The following is a 21,822-nucleotide window of genomic DNA, read 5'->3' as shown; positions in this document are numbered from 1 at the left end:
GGGACATTGAGCCCAGACAAAAGAAAATTTGGTGGAGAGGGGAGGAGACTCTTTGCTTGTCAGAAGAATCATCATATGGAAAAAAGACTAGTTAGTTTTATTTGATACCCAGAATTACAAACAATACATGGAAATTGCAGAGAAGGGAGATTTTAGTCAGTGTAAGGGGACCTACCTCAAAATGTAACCTAAAGTTTCCTTCACTGGACCTCTTCAAGACAAGATAGCGTGATCCTTTATTTAGGATTTTGTACAGAGGTGTCTTTATGAGATACAGATTGGATTACATAAACTGTGGTTTGGTGAATCCATCTTTCTTTGAAGAGTAAGGGAATGCTAACTGTGGAGACAGAAAATACCAAATTGCAGGCTAACCATTTACATGTATTCCATAATTTTTTTGAAACTTATTTGCAAGCAAGAAAATTATAAAATGATCAATTCTGATGGATATGTCTCTCTTCAACAATGAGATGATTCAAACCGGTTCCAAGTGTTTAGTGATGAAGAGAATCAGCTACATCCAGAGAGAGAACTATGGGAAATGAGTGTGGACCACAACATAGCACTTCCACTTTTTCTGTTATTGTTTGATTGCATTTTTTGTTTTCTTTCTCAGGTTCTTTTTTCTTGCTTTTTAGATTCAATTTTTTTTTGTGCGGCAACATAACTGTATAAATACGTATACATATATTGAATTTAACATATACTTTAACATAATGGACTACCTGCCATCTAGGGGAGGGGGTGGAGGGAAGGAGGGGAAAAGTTGGAACAGAAGGTTTTTGCAAGGGTCATTGTTGAAAAATTACCCATGCATATGTTTTGTAAATAAAAATCTATAATAATAATAAAAATTTTTAAAAAGAAACTTATTTGCAAGGCTAGACTATCTAGATATTATAGATATTGTGATAGGTATTCAATTCAATTTTAGTTCAATTAAAATAAAATCTTTGATGTGTTCTAATCAAGAACTAGGCCTCCTGATTAAGGCAATTTTTTGAGGTGGAGGGGAATTACTTTTTTGGTGTAGGAAACACTTTATTTTTGTCTGTAGAAACTCCCTCAACCAATGCAATGAGGAAATTCCACTTATGGGACAATTTCTTTCTAGTCTAAGAAAGTTTTTTGGGTGCATAAAAAATTACTTCCCCAGTGTCATACAGTTCAGATGTCATGAGCCTAGATCATCTTGATTAGAGCTGGTCCTCTATGCTACCTCTCCAAGGCAATTAAGTCTATGTAATATTAATGATCTAATTTATTATTGTATTAACATAGTTATAATTTCTCCAAATTGACTTATGAGAAAGGGTAGAAATAGTCTGCATTTTAATGAGATTTTTTTCCTATCAGTACGCTAAAAGACATTTTCCTTGATGTCTCTTCAAAGAAAGGCTGGTAGAAACAAGAGGCTAACTGGAGTCCATTTGTCAGGCCATAAACAGTTTAGGGGTTACATTGGTTGAATGTGAACAGGGGGTAGTTATTTTAGAGATATAGAGGAGAAAGAGAAATCAACATGCAATTAGGTTTTTTATTTAGGGGGAAGGAGGTAAAAGGTAACTATAATTGAATAAGGAATTTTTGAAGATTATCCTTGTGGAGAATATGAAGATATAATTTTTCTTGACATACAAACATTACACTAAGAATATATATTTAGTAACATTTGCCTCTCTGCACATTGAACAGCTGCTCAGCTCCAGCAAACTCTCTTCCTTTTAGACAGAAAAGGAGAAATACACAGCGCACCAACTTCCATTAGCCTGCATTCCAGAGATGAGTTCAACATCCATGACATCCCCATTGTCCACAATGGGCAGTGGAGACTGGATCAATAGCCTACTCTCTAGATCTAAGAGCCAGTAGGCAACTAAAGAAACCAATTTAATTAGAGCTGGGAATTTTTCCCCCTTAAAGATGGTAGAAATGCTTTCTCAGGATAAGGACTATGCCATATTTAGGGTTTGAATTAAAAGAGAGAGAAAATAAAAGAAAAATTAGAACTAAGATAAAAGTCTAATAAGTAAAAATATAACCAAGAAAATTTCTGGAGATGAAAAGAAAGAGATAGTCCTAACAGAGTTGTCAACACTTGGTCTTTGTCCTCTCTTTCTTTTATTAATTTTTGACTGAGATGGGAATTGGAGTAGAAAGTGAATCATGTTTTTCTTGTGTAGCATGATAAATGTGAAAATATGTTTAGAAGAATTGTACATATTTAATCTAGATTGGATTACTTTTGCTATCTAGGGAAGGGGAGAGGTGGGGAAGGAGGGAGAAAAATTTGAAGCACAAAGTTTTGTAAGGGCCAATATGGAAAATTACATTTGCACATATTTTTAAGAGTAAAAAGCTATTATTACAAAGGAAAAAGAAGAAGAAAATGAATCATGATAAGAAATAAGGAAAATGGTCAGTGAATATGTTGGATATATGATAAAAGGAATATTTGAAGAATCAATTACCACAATTTACAAATTCTCCTTCTACAATGTATTTCATGTCTATTCTATTCATTCTATCCATATAGCTACCACTTTTGTTCTTCATCTCTTATCTGAAATATAGAAATAGTCACTTATTTGGTTTCTCTGCATCCAGTTTTCTCCCTCTCTCTTTTCCAACTCATCTTCGAGGCAGCTGCCAAATTGATATTCCCAAAACACAGGTCTGACCTGCTCAAAAAGCTTCAGGGGATTTTATTGCCTCTAGGATAAAATGTAAGCCTTTCTGTTCAATAGTAATAATATCTAGCATTTATGTAGTGCCCACCACATGCCAGGAACTGTGCCAAATGCTTTATGAATATATAATTTGATCCTTACAACAAACTTGAAAAATAGATTCCACATTTTACAGGTGAAGAAACTGAGATAGAGATTAAATGACTTGTTCAAGGTCATACAGCTAGTACTGCCTGAATTCAAATTTGAACTCCAGGCCATTGATCTATTCACTGTGCTACCTAACTACCTCGGTTTGGCACCTAAATTCCTTTGTAGTCTTTTGCCAACTTACTAAAAAATAAAACAATTTTCATCATATCACTTCCCCTTATATAGTCTATGTTCTAATCAAATTAAACTCCCTGCTGGTTTGAAACCATATTTCCCATCTCTTTCATCTTCTCCCTTCCTCACTTTTTGGTATACCTAGTTTCATGTAAGACATTCTCTAAGGGTGCTCTTCCTCAAGAAGCCTTCTTTTATTTCCCTAGTTGTTTGTGTCCTTCTGCTCCAACTTACTTTGCATTTACTAAGCATATGTTTTGCATTGATTTATTGGTGTAACCAAAAGATTCTCTGGAGATGAAAGGAAAGGAGGTTGTTTCTTTCCCTCAAATAAAATATGTTTCTAGAACTAGTGTATAATTTTAGGGGGAACGACCGAAGAAACTAAAGATAGTAGAATCATAGATATACAGTTATATTGGAGAAGGGGGGAAGACAGGCAGAGAGACAGACAGAAAGGGAGAAAGTAAGTAAAATCTCTTAACTTTACCACTATCCCAGTGACCTATCAATGTTACAACTTACTTTGTGGTGACAAAAATATTTTTTATAAATAGCCACAAAAACAAAAACAAAATACATGAAATGTTTTCTTCCATCAGCAAGTCAAAAGATTACTTCTTCCTCCAATGCTAATCCCAACTATTTCTTTCAAGTATCCATATCAGAAGTTTCTATAAAACATACTCTTTCCAAGCAGAACATGGAAGATGGAAGGAATAAGACCTGCTGAAATGTCAGTCTAAATAACTCAGTCCCCCTTAGTAGATCTATAAGACAAAACTACTGAATAAAGACAGACCAGTGAAATCAATTCATTTTACCTTTGAAGGGTATTGAAGGGAGGAGGTGATGCTGTCTTATGAAGTGAAAACTCTGAGCCTATACCATCTCAAAATGAAAGAGACCCAAACCAAGCAGGGAGATTTTAATGAAAATTCTCCAGAACTGCTTCATTCCTCAATATGAGAATACAACCAAGAAGCTAGGTAAACCCTATACTAGTGGGTCCCATTTTGTTACTGGGTACATTTTCCCACTGGGTCTTCCAATCAATATGTGATTTACTGAGCCATGAAGGTAGGTTTGGGGTCTCTTCCTAATCTTCAAAAACATTTGCAGTCAACTTATCAATCTACCATATAATTTACTGCAATTGGCAGTTCCTCTTATGAGGAATCCCAAGACCAGACAAGCCAAGAAGGGTTGCAGGTCAGAGCAGAGTGAGGTGGAATAGCTAGCTGCTCAAGTTGGGTGGGGAGAAGGAAGCTTGCAGCAAGGCCAAGCCAAACCTGCAAGGTGCCTGGAGCGAGCTCCAGCTGTGAGTTTCCATTAGGAACAGGTTGACACATGTTTTAAAGAACAAGAAAGGCACCAAGTTTCTCTAGTCAAACATGACTGAAGACTCTGTACGTTTCCTTTGTCCTGAGGAATCATTTGGCCTTCAGAAGAGTTGGCAGTGTTTGGGTATCCCTTAGGGCCACAGAAGTAAAATGACTGAGGAAAGAAAGAGTAGTAATCAAAACTGTGAATTCTCTTGTGTTTAAGGTTTGATTTTTCAAGATTTCTTGATGGCCAAAAAATATGATCAGCATAGATAGCATTTGGAGCTGGAAATGACCTAATCCTAGTCTGTTATTTCAAAATGAAGAAAATGACAACTCCAGAAGTGAATATAAATTGTCCAAGATAAAATACAGTGAATGGCAGAGCTGGGGTCCTAATTTAGGTGAACCAAGCAATCAACAAGCTTTTATTAAGCATCTCTGGTGTGTTTAACATTGTTCTAGAGTCCAGGGGTCCTCAAACTACGGCCCGCGGGCCAGATGTGGTAGCTGAGGACAATTATCCCCCTCACCCAGAGCTATGAAGTTTCTTTATTTAAAGTCCCACAAAACAAAGTTTTTGCTTTTATTATAGCCCGGCCCTCCAATGGTCTGAGGGACAATGAACTGGGGAATATAAATACAAAAGTGAGACAGAAGTTGCAGTCTAATTGGAAGAAACAATAGCTTTATAAGTAAAGAAAAACACAAATATATATATATATATATATATAGTCAAATTCAGCACTTTTTTCATCATGTCCCATAATAGATTAAAAAACTTAATCTTTTATAAATTCATAGATTTAAAGCTGAAAGAAAAAAGTTTGATATTGTTGTATATTATATGATATATGCATACATCTGTATATATAGTAGCTAGATGGAACACAGTGTTGGAGCTGGAGTCAGAAAGTGCTGAGTTTGAATCTGGTCTCAGATTCTTATCAGCCATGTGACTCTGATTAATTAACTGTTATTCTTTCCCAGCCTTGGTATATATTTACACAAAACTTTACAGGGTGTTGTGAAGGTCAAATGAAAAAACATATTTAAAGTGTTTTTGCAAATTTTTAAGTGCTACATGAATTCTAGTTATTATAATCATTGTTATATAGATATGTATGTATATAATATGTATATATTTGTGAACTAAATAAATAAATATCCTGGAGAAGAGATGGCAAAATATATTTCTCTCATGGCAAAGAGATGGGGAACTATTAGGACAAATAATTGGAATACATCTTTATCCATAAATTCTAGATTAGATTTTTTTTTTTGCTCGTTTGGGGATTTTTATCCCAAGAGAGGGCTCAGTCTGAAGGCAGAGATAGGAAAATAGCTATGATATTTTTAAAATACAAAAAAGACAATAAAATGTAAAAAGTGTTTTATATAAGCACCACATCTATACTTATGCACATTATTATGCAAACTGTAGAAATTGGAAATGTTTTATTTTTTACTATCCTTGCACATTTTCTATATTCATACATGTTAATCTACTTCATATGCTTTTTTGGTAGAGGGCACATATTTCTAGGCTCAATTGGCAGGCACACAGAAGAGTCCATTGTATATTGAAAACTACTATTCAAAATGTTGAGTAATGCTATTATGGTCCCCAATCCACCTTTTCAGATTCATCATATTCTATTTTCCTTCCTGCACTTTATGATCCAAACAAACTGGCTTTCTTGTTCTTTTCCTCACACGAGGCACTCCATTTCCTGTATCCCTCTCTTTGCACTGGCCTTTCTTCATCCCGAAATGCCATACTTTACTTCTATTTTTCCGAATCCCTCGTTTTTTTGAAACCTCAAATCAAGGACCACCATCTACATGAAGCCTTCTGTATTCCTTTATATAACTTAAATCTATTTTGCATTTATTCTCTGTGTACCTCATATAAGCATGTTGACTTCCCTGCTATAATGTAAATTCTTTGAAAGCAGAAATTGTTTCATTTTGGATGGCACATATTAAGAGCTTAATAAATGCTTGTTGATTGGTGGATACATTCAGTTTGGTAAGACTCATCTGATCCTATTTTAATTGTTCTTAGATGATTCAGAAGTCTCTTCAGGATCTTACAACTTTTCCAGAGCATCATCATTAACAAGAATTATCTATTGTACTATGGAAATATAGATATGCCAAAGCAATGACCAATCTTGGCTTCCTTATCTCATTATAAAAGGGGTTCATAATGAAGCACAAGATTTTTCAGAAATTGGTCTTATTTTGTTTATTTGTTTTTCTTTATTTTAAGAGAGGGTTTCTTTTGGAGATGTCAAAGATGTAAAAAAAATCAACAAATCATTTTTTTAAAAAGCTGAAAACACATGGATGTGCCAGTTAATTTCAATTTCTGGCTGACAGACATTTGAAAATCAGATGAAATTGTATAACAAACACTTAAAAATTAAGATCAAATATGCTTTGATACTTTTTATGTAAATGAGTAGGAGATAATGGGAAAAGGTGATTCAGAAATTCTACTTTTAATTTATGATTTCATCATAGATAATTACTAAATCACTTTCTTCTTTCAGTTATCCCACCCACATATATAAGGGCAAGGGTCCTCACAAATCTGACTGGTAGAATGAGTCTTCTATTTGTTCCACTAGAGGGCAGTCTATTTGTTTAAGATTCCATATTTCTCATCCTTTTCTCAGTTTGACTTCTAGACAATTTTGTCCTCTGCCAGTCAATGTCATTTCCATATTTGTAGTAGAGGAAATTGAGTTTTTGTTTTTGTTTTTTGTTTTTTGCTTTTTTGGATGGGGGAAGATGCTACTGAGTTCTTATTCATTTTTTCAGTAGCCTGAACTATGAGTTCTACTCCTTATCAAAAACTAAGATGGCTAAAAGGTAGATCAGGCACTAGACTTTGAGGCAAAGTAGAGTCTCAGATTATATATATTTCAAATAAATATGTTGTTAAGCTATACTTATTTTTTTATTGTTGGATCCCTGGGTGACCAAGATAAAATTGCTGTAGCTTTTTGTTCTTCTGTTCTAAAATACAAAAGAAATGAGATAATATATAAAGTGAGGGCTTTAGCAACCTTAAAGCACTATAGAAATGTCAGCTATTATAATTATTTTTTACTACCATCATCATCATCTTGTTTTTATACTTTTCAAAGGAATTCAGACAGAAACAAATCTGGAAGGCCTTTTATTATTGTTTAATATTTAGTATATTATTTCAAGATGGATATAATGAATATAATATAATAATAAATACTTAAATAAAATTGATTTCCATTGTCATCATCATTATTATATCTCTAAAATTCTATCTCATAATCCATGTTGTTAGCTATAATAAGTTACAAAGGTCAAATAAAAGAATGCCAATCAGGTTGATGTACAGAAGGAATTCTGTGTAACTTAAAAATCACAATATTAATTGTGAAGAATTGTAAGGAACCCAATTGCCCTATCATGCCAAAATCTTAAACAAATGGATTGTCCTGTAATGGAAAGGTCTAGTCTACCAAATGGGGATTAATGTGGACCCTTTCCCCATATGTATGTGGGTGGGATAACTGAAAGAAGAAAGTGATTTAACCATTATCAACAATAAAGTCATGAATCAAACTCATAATTCCTGAATTAGCCTTTGACACTAACTCTTAATTTTAAAAAATGTCTTACTGCCAATATAGTACTACTCCCTCTGTTTCTATAAAAAGATCTTCGTTAACAGCCATTTTCATTAATATTGTTGTTATTGTTATTATTACTATCACTTCCTTAACTCTGCCTTTTGAATAGGGATATTTTAAGGAATGGATTATTTCTAACAGAAATCAAAGATCAGTCAGAAAAGGGTTTTAGAAATACTTTTGGTCAACTCCATTTTACAGATCAGGAAATTGAAACCTAGAAAAGGGAAAAAATTTGGGCATGGTCACATAGCTTCTTAAGATTTGAATCTAGAGTACCACAAATAGAAACCTCCACTATACCAAACTGTTTTGGGATTCTGGGACAATTTAGATTGTGTCTTACTTGAGAAAAATGAGACCATTGCTAACATTTTGGTACTGGTAGATATGATAACAGTTGTAGCAGACCTGGAAATTAAATATACTACCACCATCTGTTTCTTCTCCTCTTTTTTTTTTTTTTTAACCTATTTAGTGTCTTTCTGCTTTGCTTCTCATGTGTTTCAACTTTCCTTTCTTGATGATTGCATCTTCTATCCTTTATTTCCTTAGTCTTCTTTCCAAGTCAGCTTTTCTACTTACAGAATCATAGGATTTTAGATGTAAAAGAGACCTTAAAATCAGCTTGTCTGGTTCTTTCATTTTACAGAGAAGGAAATTGAGTTCCAGAATGGTAAAGTGATAATGTTCAAAGTCATACAGACCCTCAGTCACAATAAAGGACAACAACCAGGCTTCCTAACTTCTTGTTTTCTTTGGACAGATGTCTCTACTTCTCTTTGCCCTTTTCCACCTTCCACAGACATCTCCCCATACTCATCTTCTTGTCTCTTTGCAATTGTCTTTGGGCAAAATCCCTTCATCAACAATTTCTTGTGCCATATTGAGGCTTAAAAATAAAGGTCACTACTGTTTGAGCCAATGGTTGTAAAGTACCTGTGAATTATGGAGCTTGTGACACCCTCTGTGAGTGATTATGTCTGTGTCACTGTGAGTATGCATGCATGAGCAAGTCTGCTTGTATTCCAGGATTTCCATATGAACATATCCTGATATTGTGTAAGATTTTTTTTTTTTTTGGGGGGGGGAAGGGAGATGTCATTAAAGGAAGAGAAAAAGAGATGGGAACAAATATCACAATTCAGAAAATAAATTGCAAAAGTTTCCTTTCTCCTCTAACAGTGGGAATTGTTTTAGCATCTTTGCTGGTGTTATATGAGTGTTCCTCACACATTTTGACTTTTTTAAAAAACAAAATCCTTGGATATTCTCACACTTACCAGTTATTCCCTTTGGTTTTATAGATCACAGGGTCAAACAAGTAGAATTCTTGGATTCTGAGAGACTGTTTTTTTGCTTACATATTCCTGGTCAATAATAGTACTTCCACAAATAAGAAGCTCAGTTTTACTTTGTAGTTTTATTCCTTTTTCCCATTCCTACTTTGGGATTGGGGGGGGTATAATGGAGAAAAATTTGTGAATTCCAATTGGATGACCAAATAGGAAGATCACTTCCTATTGTCTTGAGAATAAACTATAAACTTCTCTGTTCAGCATTATAAAAGTCCTTCACAGTGTGGTATATCAGATTTGCTTCCCCTTCATACATTTTACAAGCCTGGATCCTGTTTCCAACCTTCATAATTTTGCCCAAGCTGTCTTTGACTCTCTGAATTTATTCTCCCCTAACTTCTATGGCTTAGAATATTTATTTTTCTTTAAGGTTCACTTCAAATCCCATTTCGAACAAGAAGCATATCTTGTTCTTCCCAATTTCTAGTGCCTCATCTACTCTGAAATTATTTTGCAGATTTTATTTGTTTGTTTATTTATCTTTGTCCCTGTTGTTACTCCCAATAGAATATAAATTTTTTTGAGGGCAGGAATGGTTTCATTTTTCTTTTTTATATCCCTAGTGCTTGGCACATAGTAGGTTTTCAGTAAGAGCTTGTTGAATAAATGAATGAAAACTTGAGAATTGATTATACAACTTAGATATTATACTGAGTGATAGGGGGTCTAGAAAATGAGAGGGAGTAAGGTATAGTAGAAAGAATCATGGACTGTGAGTCTGGAAGCCTGCTTTGTAGTCTTGGTTCAGTTACAAATTTTACATGGTATCACTGTCTATGAGTCTCATTTCCCGCCCTTCCCCCAATCCTTTCTCTTTCATAACTTCCCTATCATTAGAGAGGGCAACATCATTTTCCCAATCTCTCAGGGTCACAATCTAAAGACATCCTCTATTCCTCACTATTTCTTCCCCACTATTTTTGTCCCCTCCTCTCACCTAATCTTTTGCCAAGGCTTACCAACTTTACCTTTGCAACATTTCTGTAATACATGTTTTTCTGTCCTATAACATTACAAGACCATCACTCTAGTGCAGGTTCTCATCACCTCACACATGGACTATTGCAATAGTTTGCTAGTGGGTCTTCCTGCCTCAAAACTCTCTCCACTGCAATCCATACTCCATTCAGCCACTAAAGTGGTGGTGATAAAGCATAAGTCCAATCATATATTCCCCCCACCTCTGCTATTCAATAAACTTCTCTGGCTCCCTATTCCTTCCAGGATCAAATTGTTATCTGTCCTTCACTCTTTGCACTTTCACTCTTTGTTTTGGGGTGGGGGAGGCAGTTGGGGTTAAGTGACTTGCCCAGGTTCACACAGCTAATAAGTGTTAAGTGTCTAAAGTTGGATTTGAACTCAGGTCTCCTGACTCCAGGGCAGGTGCTTTATTCATTGAATCACGCTGCTATTCCCTGTCCTTCATTCTTGAAAAGGACCATGACATCAGGGAGGGATTCAAGTGAGGGAGGGTTGTGCAAGATCACCTGCCTCACTTTCCCCTCTGCAGCCATGGGGATCCAGTAGTCAGATATAGATCAAGACGACTGGAGATGGCCTTGCCTTGTCTCAAATATAATGTTTGACATTCAAAGTTATTCATAATTTATCCCCCTTCAGCCTTTCCAGTTTTCTTATACCTTACGCCCTAATACATATTTTTCCACGCATAGTCTTTGATTTGGTGATACTGACTTCCTGACTGTTTCATGAACAAGACAATCCATTTTGGGGTTCCAGACTTTTTCTCTGATATCCTTCAGACCTGGAATGCTTCTCTTCTCACTTCCACCTAGTGACTTCTTTATTTCCTTTAAGTTCTAGCTAATATTCCATCTTTTACTGGAAGGCTTCCCCAATACCTCTTAATTCTAGTGTCATCACTCTGTTAATTATTGCTTTATACATCTTTATTTGCATGTTGTCTCCTTCATTCTATTGTGAACTCTATGAGGACAAGGACAGTCTTTTGCCTTTTTATTTTTTATTTTTTTTTTTATATCTCCAGCACTTAGCACAAAGCCCTGGCAGATAGTAAGCTCCTGGTAAATGTTTATCTGCCAAATGAGGGCATGAACCAGATGAAATTTGAAGTCTCTTTTTAGCACTAAAGAACTGTATTTTATTCTAAGATGATGAGTTGTTAAAATTTTGGTTAAATTTATACTATACAATATAGAAAGAGAGAAAAGCTCCAGTGTGTAATTGCAACATTGCATTTTTCTGGAGTTACCCAGACTTGGTTGAAAGATCTGGGGTTTGATTCCCTATGGCCTTTATCTAAACCAAAGGTTCTTAACCTAGGGTCCACAAACTGTATTTCAGTATAATTGATGTACTTTGCAATCAGAATTTATGTTATGTACTACAAAACTTGATTTTGAGAAGAGGTCCACTAGTTTCACCAAACCAAAGGGGACCAAGACAGAGGTTAAGAACCCTGGTCTTAACTAATAGCACAGGCTAATTCTAGATTGCAGAATTGTGGTGGGGGAAGGGGAGTAGGGTCAGGCAGGGCAATAGAGAACTGTTCACATGTGGCTTCATCTCTCACAAGACAGTCAATTGGGCTTGGGAGATGACTAGGTCATGATTCCTATCCCAGGGGCTCTTCAAGCCTTGGAGGAGGGGTGGGAATGAAAATAGAGCCAAAAAAGATATCTCATTCTGGGTGTGTCAGAATTAGGCACAGTTTTCTTTTTCCCTTGCTTATTAAAACAAAACTAAAAAAAAAAAAAAAAATCCCCAACAACTCTGAACTCTATTTTAAATGTTCCACTCCAACCCTTTCACCCTGTCCTGTTAAAATCATGTCCTGCTTCCGCTCTGCTAGGATTGTCAGTGCCTGAGGGAAAGTGGAAAGTGTCTGCCCCTCACAGACAGTCACTCCCATAATAAACAATCACTAAACAGTTTGCTGCCCTAGGCAACTGCCTGGCCAGTTAGCTTTGGACCTGCTGCTTTCCACTAGGGAAAAGGGTGAGAGATTTTGCTCAGCAAACTATATAATTCAGACTTGGAAGTTAGTTGACTTTGTAAAGTTGGTTTAAAAGGAGAGAATTCTTAATAGATCTTTTTACCAGGGGCATTACTTTCTCTCTCTGTCTCTCGGTCACTCTGTCTCTCAGTCACTCTGTCTCTCTTGCCCTTCCTCTCTCCCTCCCTTCCTCTCTCCCTTCCTCTCTCCCTTCCTTCCTTCCTTCCTTCCTTCCTTCCTTCCTTCCTTCCTTCCTTCCTTCCTTCCTTCCTTCCTTCCTTCCTTCCTTCCTTCCTTCCTCCTTCCCTCCCTCCCTCCTCCCACAAGACTCTTGGAAGTTATATACTCTCTGGAGAGGAGAACCTAATGCTGTGAGTGGAGTGTTGAAGCTAGTCAAGAGGACTTGGTTTTGAATCTGAGCTTATTTGAGATTCATGTGAACTTAGGAAAAGTTATTTGTTTCCTTGATTTCTTAGTCTGTAAAATGAGGCCTTTGGACCAGATAGTATTTAAGATTTCTTTTAGTTTTAAATCTTTGCTTTTTCCTTTGCTTTCTCATTCATCACCTTGATGAATACTTACTAAGTTACACTCTGAGCAAACCATCAAATCTCTGTAAGATCTAAAAGAACATGCTAATAAGCATCATTTATATGTTGCTTTCTTTCCTCTTCCCAAAGTCCCAGAAAGTTATCAGCTCACTCTCCAAACCCTTCCCATTTAAAGGAATTGAAAAACTTAGTAGAGTACAGGACAGTAAGATCAATTTTATTAAGGATCAAAATTATGAAGGATAATCCTCATTGCCTGTTCATCCATTCACAGTATTAGAATCTATTGTACTTTATAGAAAAAGCTTTACTAGAGAGGGTGTAGTGATAAGAGCCCTGGATATGGAATCAAAAAACTGATTTCAAATCCCTTTTTTCTATTTGCTACCCCTGTGATTTTGGGCAAAGCACTTAGCCTTTTGGTCCCCTCTCCTTCTCTATCTCACTTTCCCCTTCCCCTTTTAGATCCTCTTCAATTTTATGTGTGACCCTATTAGAAAGTAAGCTTTCACAGAGTACCGACAGCCCCACTGGCTTTTTAGCATCTTCAGTTCTTAGCATAATACTTGATACACATAGTACACACTTAATACAGGTTTCCCCATTCTTTTATTTCTCAATTTCCAATTTGAAAAAAAAGGACTTGAAATAAAAAAAGATCACTAATACTTCTTCCAGTTCAACTCCCTGTGCTGCTAAATGCAGTCAGGCTAATATAGTTTTGTATGCATATGGCCATATATTTACTTATTAAGCACTTACCAAATGCTACAAGCTAAGAGGAATAATGTAGTACTGATAGCATGCGAGAGACACTGTGCTAAGTGCTTTACCATTACTATATTTTTGATCCTCACACTAATTTGGGGAGGAGGTAGATGCTATTATTACTCCATTTTACAAGTGAGGAAACGGAGGCAGAGGTTAAGCGACTTGTTCAGGGTCACACAGATAGTGTCTGAGTCAGAACTGAGTTCTGGTCTTCCTGATTCCAGACCTGGAGCTCTTTTCACAGGAAAAGGGGCATACAGAAAAAAATAAAATAAAATAAAAAAAGTGCCATCTCTGTTCCCAAGGAGCCTGCATTTTATTGGTAGAGGTAAATAATGATATATAGAACTCTTAATAAGTAGCGCACAGGAATGAATGTTTTTTTTTAACTTTGAGTGAGGAAAGGAGGGGATTCGATTTCCCCTTTTCATTGCGGACTGACACTGAAGAAAGATGAGTCGGAGGGGGAGTGGGCAAAGATAATGATTTGGGACCTCGAGAAGAGGAAAAAGTGGGCTCGTTTGAGGTGTTTGCGGATTGCTGGAAATAAAGAGGAGGTGGGGAGGCACTTTTCTGGGCCGCTTTTTATTTCATTTCCTCCACCGCTTCTGCTGTAGAGATTGGGGTCCTCATCACTTGTTCAACAACAGTCTTTCTTTTAGAAATTAAAATAATAATTACCCCCCCCCCAAAAAAAAAAAACAAAAAAAAACAGCCCTTCCTTGTCCTGGAGGCAGGAGGTGCTGGGCAGGCGGGTGCGACAGGTTGCTAAGGGCGACCGCAAGGGCCGGGGCCAGGAGCGGGGAGGGAGCCGATGCCCTCCCGTGTTCTCCAACGCTTTTCTCCCTTCCCGCCTCCCGTACTCCCCCATGTCCCCCCGCGCTCCTCTTGGGGGCGCTGGTTCTCTTGCTCCGCAGGAAGGGAAGAGGCGCGTGGGGCGGCCGGCGGGCCGCGCCGGGCAGCGGCGAACGCCTGCGCGCCGCGCGGATGCCCGCACCGAGACCCGCCGCGCGATGGGCCAGCGCCGAGCTGGCGTCTCGCCCACCCCCCCGCGCCCCGCGCCCCCCGAGAGGCACCGCGCGCCGCCTCCGGCTCTCCCCGCCGCCACTCCTTCCCCGCCTCGTCTCTGACTGCGGCGAGGTCCCCGCCGGCTGGGGGTTATGAATGGGTGCAGCGGAAGCACCGCCCCCCCCGGACGTGACGCTCGGCCAATGGCAGAGCCGGCTGCGTGGATAGATGAGGTCAGCGCTGTCGTGTCGGGAATGGAATGTGTAAGTGTAACATTCAGAACCGGGTAACATTCGGCGATCGAACTCCGCGATCGGCAACGTTCGAACGGGGCTGGGCGGGGGAGGGGGGCGGCCAGGGAAGCTCGCCGGGGCTCGCCGCGGCGTCTGAGCAGGGGGCGGAGGGGCCGCCGCCGCCGCCGCTGCTCGTGCCGCCGCCGCCGCCGCCGCCGCTCCGTCCCGGGGGCCATTCACCGAGATCGGAGGAGTAAACAGCCCCCGAGCCTTGGAGCCGCTGCAGACGGGAATCCAGAGAAATGCAGGGATTTGTCAGGTTACGGCGCGCCAGCTGCAAGATGTGATTCTCCGGAGGAGCCGGCGGGATCTGCTGACTTGTTGGAAGCCCGAGTGCTTTGCATGAGCGTGTGGATGAGTTGAAGTTGCTGCACCGGTGCTGCTTTTCCACACTACCGAGAGGAATTCTGGAGGCGAGGGGATCACTTAGTCGTGCCATTGATCGGGTATTGGGAGCTTTTTTTTTTTTTTTCCCCTTCTTCTACCCCCCCTCCCTTTTTTTTTTTTTTTTTTCCTTCTTCTTCTCCCTTCTTTCCTCCGTCTTGTTGCATGCAAGAAAATTACAGTCCTTGGCTGCCCACACCGGGTGCGATTTATTCGGCTACACTCTCTCCCGTCTATTGTGCAACCCAAAGATGAAAGACAGAAGGGGAGAAAGTTAAAGAAATCGCCCACATGCGCTGGATCAGTCCACGGCTTTGGGAAAGGAATAAAGAGAAGGTGGTAGAAGAGAGTTTGAAGTCTTTACAGGCGGGAAGATGGCGGACTGGAGCTGAAAGTGTTGATTGGGAAACTTGGGTGATTCTTGTGTTTATTTACAATTATCTTGACCCAGGCAGGACACATGCAGGCCAAAAAACGCTATTTCATCCTGCTCTCAGCTGGTACTTGTCTCGTCCTTTTGTTTTATTTTGGAGGCTTGCAGTTTAGGGCATCCAGAAACCAAAGCAGGAGAGAGGAGCACGGTAGTAGGAATGGCTTGCACCACACTAGTCCGGATCATTTTTGGCCCCAGTTCCCGGACGCTCTGCGCCCTTTCATTCCTTGGGATCAATTGGAAAACGAAGATGACAGTGTGCCCATTTCCCCTAAGCAGAAGCGAGACGGTAATTCCAGCATCTACAAAGGCAAGAGGTGTCGCATGGAGTCCTGCTTCGATTTCACCCTTTGCAAGAAAAACGGCTTCAAAGTCTACGTCTACCCGCAGCAGAAAGGGGAGAAAATCGCAGAAAGTTACCAAAATATTTTAGCAGCCATCGAGGGCTCCAGGTTTTACACTTCTGATCCCAGCCAGGCATGCCTGTTTGTCCTGAGCTTGGATACTTTAGACAGAGACCAATTGTCACCTCAGTATGTGCACAATTTGAAATCAAAAGTGCAGAGTCTCCACTTGTGGAACAATGGTAGAAATCATTTAATTTTTAATTTATATTCTGGCACCTGGCCTGACTACACTGAAGATGTGGGGTTTGACATTGGCCAGGCCATGCTGGCCAAAGCCAGCATCAGTACTGAAAACTTCAGACCTAATTTTGATGTTTCTATTCCCCTCTTTTCTAAGGATCATCCCAGGACAGGAGGGGAGAAGGGATTTTTGAGGTTTAACACTATCCCTCCTCTCAGGAAGTACATGTTGGTATTCAAGGGGAAGAGGTACCTGACAGGGATTGGGTCAGACACCAGGAATGCCTTATATCACGTCCATAACGGGGAGGATGTGGTCCTCTTAACCACCTGCAAGCATGGCAAAGACTGGCAAAAGCACAAGGACTCTCGTTGTGACAAAGACAACACAGAATACGAAAAGTAAGTGCCCCATGCTAGTCCTTTCTAGTCAGCAGCCTGTGACTTTCTTTCTTCATACAGGTGTGCAGGAGATAGGGATGGAGTAGGGGGGTGAGGACCAGGAAAAAACTAAATTCCCTCCCTCCCCCTTCACATATTAGTTTCCTTTCTAAAAGGAGGGGGTGTGTTTTCTTGTTTTTGCTTGTTATCTATAGTAAGTTGCATAGCCCAGTAGAAGGGGTTCTTTTCATCTCTTTAGGGAGTTGGTTGGTTACCTTGCATCCCTCTCTCCTTTGTGGAGGAGGGGGATGGAGGCTTCTTATTTGGAAACTATTTGCTCTTTCTTCAGCTGTTCTGTGTGTGTGTGTAGATGCTGAATCTGATAGCAAGAAGCCCTGGAGATTCTGTGGTCACAGCTTCTCCCTTTTAACTACAGCTAGGAGCAGAGAAGATGCTTGTTGGGAGCCTTGATAGCCCAAGATTAATTTATTATATGTCCTTATTGTGACGATTTCTTTCTGTTAACTGCTTCTATTGGTTCTGTTGATCTTTATGTCACAGTTCTGAAGTTTCTCAATCTCCAGGCTTTCTATGGATTGTGCAAGAGCCTTGCTTGGTTTTTTGGAGGTAGAAGGGGATGCTTAATTTAGTCATGAAATACACCCATACCTTTCTTTTCCTTTCTTATATTGAAATTTTGAGGACTGTCCTAATAGGGATCACTGTTTCCATGTGTTCCTGTCTTTTCTCTTGCAAGCATAATCCTCAAGACAGTGAAAGCACCATTGATAATTTTTACTTCTCTGTCTCTATTGTCTTCTATTTGTATCTATACCATTATATACTTTGTAGTTGCATGACTACAAGCAGGATCATGATACTGATGATGATGAAGATGAAGATAAAGACTATTCCTACTGTGTTGATACAAGTTTTACCAGTTACCTAAGTAACGTGGCTAGTTACTTTGTTATTGTCCCCCTAAGTTAGTAACATACACTTTATCTTATTTTACAAAATAAAGTTTGCCGAAGGCTCTCTCCTCTGCACTGATCAGTGGTTCACTTTTAAACAAGTCACATTAGCTGCTGGTTGGTCACTATAGCTAAAGAGTTAGCAAGATCTGATTACAATGCATTTCCACAGCGTACCAGTTAAGAAACCAGAGCAGCCTTGTTCTACCAAGAGCTTGGGAATCTAAGCTGAAAATGAACGAGGACCTGCCAGAGGTTGGCAGAGTTTGAAACTGAATTTATGGAATGCAGTGTTGGGGAAACCCCAACCCCTCAAAGAAGCCAATAGGGGAGAGGAGTAGGAAGGGAGGAGGGAGAAAGAAAGAGAGCTGAAAACTACAGAATATCAGTGTTCTATAAGATGTCTCAACCTGATTTCTCTCTAGGATTTCCTCGATTTTTTTTGAGGATCACTGGTTGTGGAAATTAAGTGAGACAAACCAAGTGTACTTATAATTTTCACTGAAATGGGGGGGGGGAAGGATAGAATACCTACATTTACCTTTTCTGTCCAAGATTGGGGGACTCATGATAATAAAGTGATAGTTATTACTTCTCATTGAAAAACAGTTCAGTTATGCTTAAACAATTTTAATAAGTTTGTTTGCTTTTCTTGTGCAAGAAACTATAAATTTAAACTATCTCTAGTAATGGTTGCTTTGTTTATGCCACATTTAAATTAACCTATTCCTGTGGCTTTTTGTAAAAGAAAAAGCTCCTAGCCTTTTAGGAATTTCTTTGTTTGGCTCTTGGTGGAGTAATCGGAGATGAATTCTAACCTTTCAGTGTCTTCTAAGGCGATCTTATTGAATTCTGTAGAAGAGCATGAGCTTTTTATTCTTTTAAATTAGGTATACTAGGAATTTCACCTTAGGAAATCTGAATTCCATAGTATGCTAGGTGATAAATGTTAAGAAATATATATCACTCAATGAATGGTACAATCACATCTTTTGCTCTTAAAGAAAAAGACTAAATTGCTTCCCTCTCGGCTATAATGTAAGAGGCACTGTCAAGCATTTCAGCACTAGAGGAATGGTTAGGAAGGAAAGAGGTGTGTTCCTCCCAAACTCTAGTTTTTCTCATTTCCTTTTACTAGCATTAGCTTTTTCTTGGAAACAGTCTGAGAAATCAGTACGGACACCAGAATTCTTGTGCGAAGTGTTATGATACCTTTTTAAAAGACCACAAGGGGTCAGGACCTGGGGGATCTGGTTCCTTAAGTAGCAATGCAGATTCCTACTGAATTCTGACCCAGGGATACCTCTCATTGGAAACAACTGCAATCTCTTGATACTTCTTTTGAATGCCATCTAACCCTTTGTGGGATAGTAAGGTAGAAGCTTTACTTCATTCTCTCCCAGTGGATCTTCTAAAGTGTGTGCCTTTGGAAAAAATGGTGTTTTCCTGGCAGTGATGCTGTTTATGTCTGATGACTTCTAAATGTTTAATGAGTAAGGAAGATGTCAAAAAATGTGCCTGTTTGGCCCATGACAGTATTATTGTTTATTGGCTTTTTGAACAAATAAAGCTATTGTATTCTTTATTTATTGATGTAGGAAAAAATGTCTGTCTTCAAGAAATGAATTTTACAAATGTGAAATGGTCCATTCATGCAGGACTGTCTAAGTAAAATTCGTTTCTCTTGGGATGCTGAGAAAGAAGGTGTTATGAGCTGGTAGAATCAGTGGTCTAAAAGTTTTTCTTTAGCGCCTATGAATGTGTGACCTCTAGTCAGTCACATCAACCAAGCCAGATTTTTACTGGGTTGTGGAAAGGGTGGTATAATACCTCCCTCATAATAAGGCACTGGGGATTCATTTGGTAATGGCTATAAAAGCCCATGGATCTTCAGATCAATTTTCATTATACCCTTTTCCTTTTAATAGGCATATACAAAAGTAGGCCTTAACTTCACATATTCACCTTCCAGCCTTGTATCGACTCCTTTTTAAAGCTGATAGCTTCAATATACGATGATTAGGTTGAAGACTTAAAAATGGCATTATTGAAGCAAGAAATTATGGAAAATGTATCCATTGAGGTAAAAGAATGAACTTTTAATGACTGAAGGAATTCTGTGAAGATGAAGATTAAAGATACTAAATGCCAAATCTGTTTCTTTTGAATGCTATCCTCTTGAAAGTAAAGAAAATGAAGGAAAACTCTTTCTATTGTATAAAGGCACTTTTTCAACTCAAACATGCAGAGTTATATTAAAACATCCATCTTAGGACATATATCTAATTAATTTTCATTAGTTATATGCCTCAGCAGATAAAGTTGATAAAGGCTAAAATAAATTATAAACATCCTAATCGCTACAATGTAATGAGGATTCAGAGAAGTTATTTCAGTATTGCATCCTTCAAGTTTATGCATCTTACCAGAATTGTCTTTGCATGAACTTGATATAGCCATAATACTCACAGGACTGATTGTCACTGGATCATTTTAGTCTAGCTAGCTGTGAGTTCACTGGCCCATCTAGGGATCTGTCACACCAACCCATCAAATCATTTTCTAGGAAGTTTTTCATTCAGTAATGATTATTTAACTTTTTAAAAGTGCCAGTGCATTTTTTCAACTTTAATGAAGTCTGAATAGCTTTTGTTTTAAAATCCATCCACAGTAAAAGAAAAAAAAAATCAACAGTGGTGCTTCTATTAGCTATTTTTAGCTGAAGAGCTTGACATGCCACTTGATTTAACTCTACAGGAAATTAGATCAATGCGCACAGTGTCTTTCAGAGGTGTAGCAGCTTTGCTCTGACAGGTACCCTATGAAGCCCACTTACCAGCTGTACTGGCCAGAGCTCACATGCTAGAGTCAAGGAGAGAATGGTTTGTGACTGTATTTCTAGATGATCCATTAAGGGTTGTCCCAGGGGAACCCAGCAATTGTGATATTTGGAAAAGAGGGCTTGATAGGTTTCAGTTCCATATCTTTAGTACCTTGATTGTCTTATTGGTCTAGGAGTGCTATTATCCCTATTATTAATCAAAAAGCATTTATCAAGCCCCCAGTATGAGTCAGGCACTATGCCAGGTGCTGGGTATTCAAAGATAAAAATGAAGCAGTCCATCCTCAGGGGGCTTACGTTTTGTCAAAAAGCAGCAAGCACACACGTAAGTAAGTGTATATACAATATATTAAAATGAAGACAAGATTATTTGGAGGGGTGGTGACAAGAGATGGTACTAGGAGTTTGGAGACATAGATGTGATTTCATGTTGAAGTGAACTTGAACTGAGTATTGAAGGAAGATTTAGATGTGATGACTAGAACTCAGTTCATTCCAAGCACAGAAATTAGTCTGGGCAAAGACATGGACACAGGGATGGATTGTCATGTGAGGAATAAAGAAGGGTTGAATTGTAAAATATATGCAAAGGGACATGATCTGTAGTAAGTCTGAATATCTTTTATATGTTATCTTAATTTATCTTTATAATAACCTTTGAAATAGTTACTATAGATACTATTCCAATTTTTCAGATGAGGAAACAGGTTTGGTGAAGTAGTTTATTCATAGTGTCATAACCTTGTAAGTGTAGAAAGTATTCTTAACCCCAGTCTCTAATGAGTCAAATCCTAATGAGTAAATTTTTTTTTACTACTTTAGGATATCTATTGAATTATGAATATTGATGATCTTTTATGATAAACAAAAGGCCAAATTGTTTTTAGCCTTCTGTTTTGAGCTACTTGATATCAGAGACTATATTTTCCCTCTGTAGCTCTTAGTACAGTCCCTGACATATAGTAGCACTTGATAAATAATTATTCATGGACTGATTTTGACTATTGTTCAAGAAGGCAAAGAAATGCATAATATAGTGTAGAAAGATTTTAGTCTAAAATGGTTAAAATAAGAGCTTATGAGAAATAAAATCTTAATTTTTTGGAAAATGAAACTGTCCTTTTATTCCCTGGGGATTCTGAGTAGCAGAGGTTTTACTGTAGTTGTTTTTAGCATTTTAATTTGACATTGACTCAATTAGGTTTCAATGATATTATTACACTACCAGAAGAACT

The 21,822-nt window shown here is 38.3% G+C and overlaps 1 protein-coding gene across 1 annotated transcript in view; it reads left to right on the top strand.

Moving 5' to 3' along the window:
- Window positions 1–14,976: 14,976 nt before the first annotated feature.
- EXT1 (exostosin glycosyltransferase 1) overlaps window positions 14,977–21,822 on the top strand; it is a 341,760-nt gene continuing 334,914 nt past the window's right edge. The window contains exon 1 of the mRNA XM_003760340.4: window positions 14,977–16,792. Within this exon, the coding sequence (XP_003760388.1) occupies window positions 15,831–16,792 (962 nt within the window). The 5' untranslated portion in view covers window positions 14,977–15,830. The remainder of the gene's footprint in view (window positions 16,793–21,822) is intronic.

This window comes from Sarcophilus harrisii, chromosome 1, assembly GCF_902635505.1.
Source record: "Sarcophilus harrisii chromosome 1, mSarHar1.11, whole genome shotgun sequence".
Lineage (NCBI taxonomy): Eukaryota > Metazoa > Chordata > Mammalia > Dasyuromorphia > Dasyuridae > Sarcophilus > Sarcophilus harrisii.
Note: the sequence above shows the minus strand (reverse complement) of the source record. Positions and strands in the feature narration are given on the sequence as shown.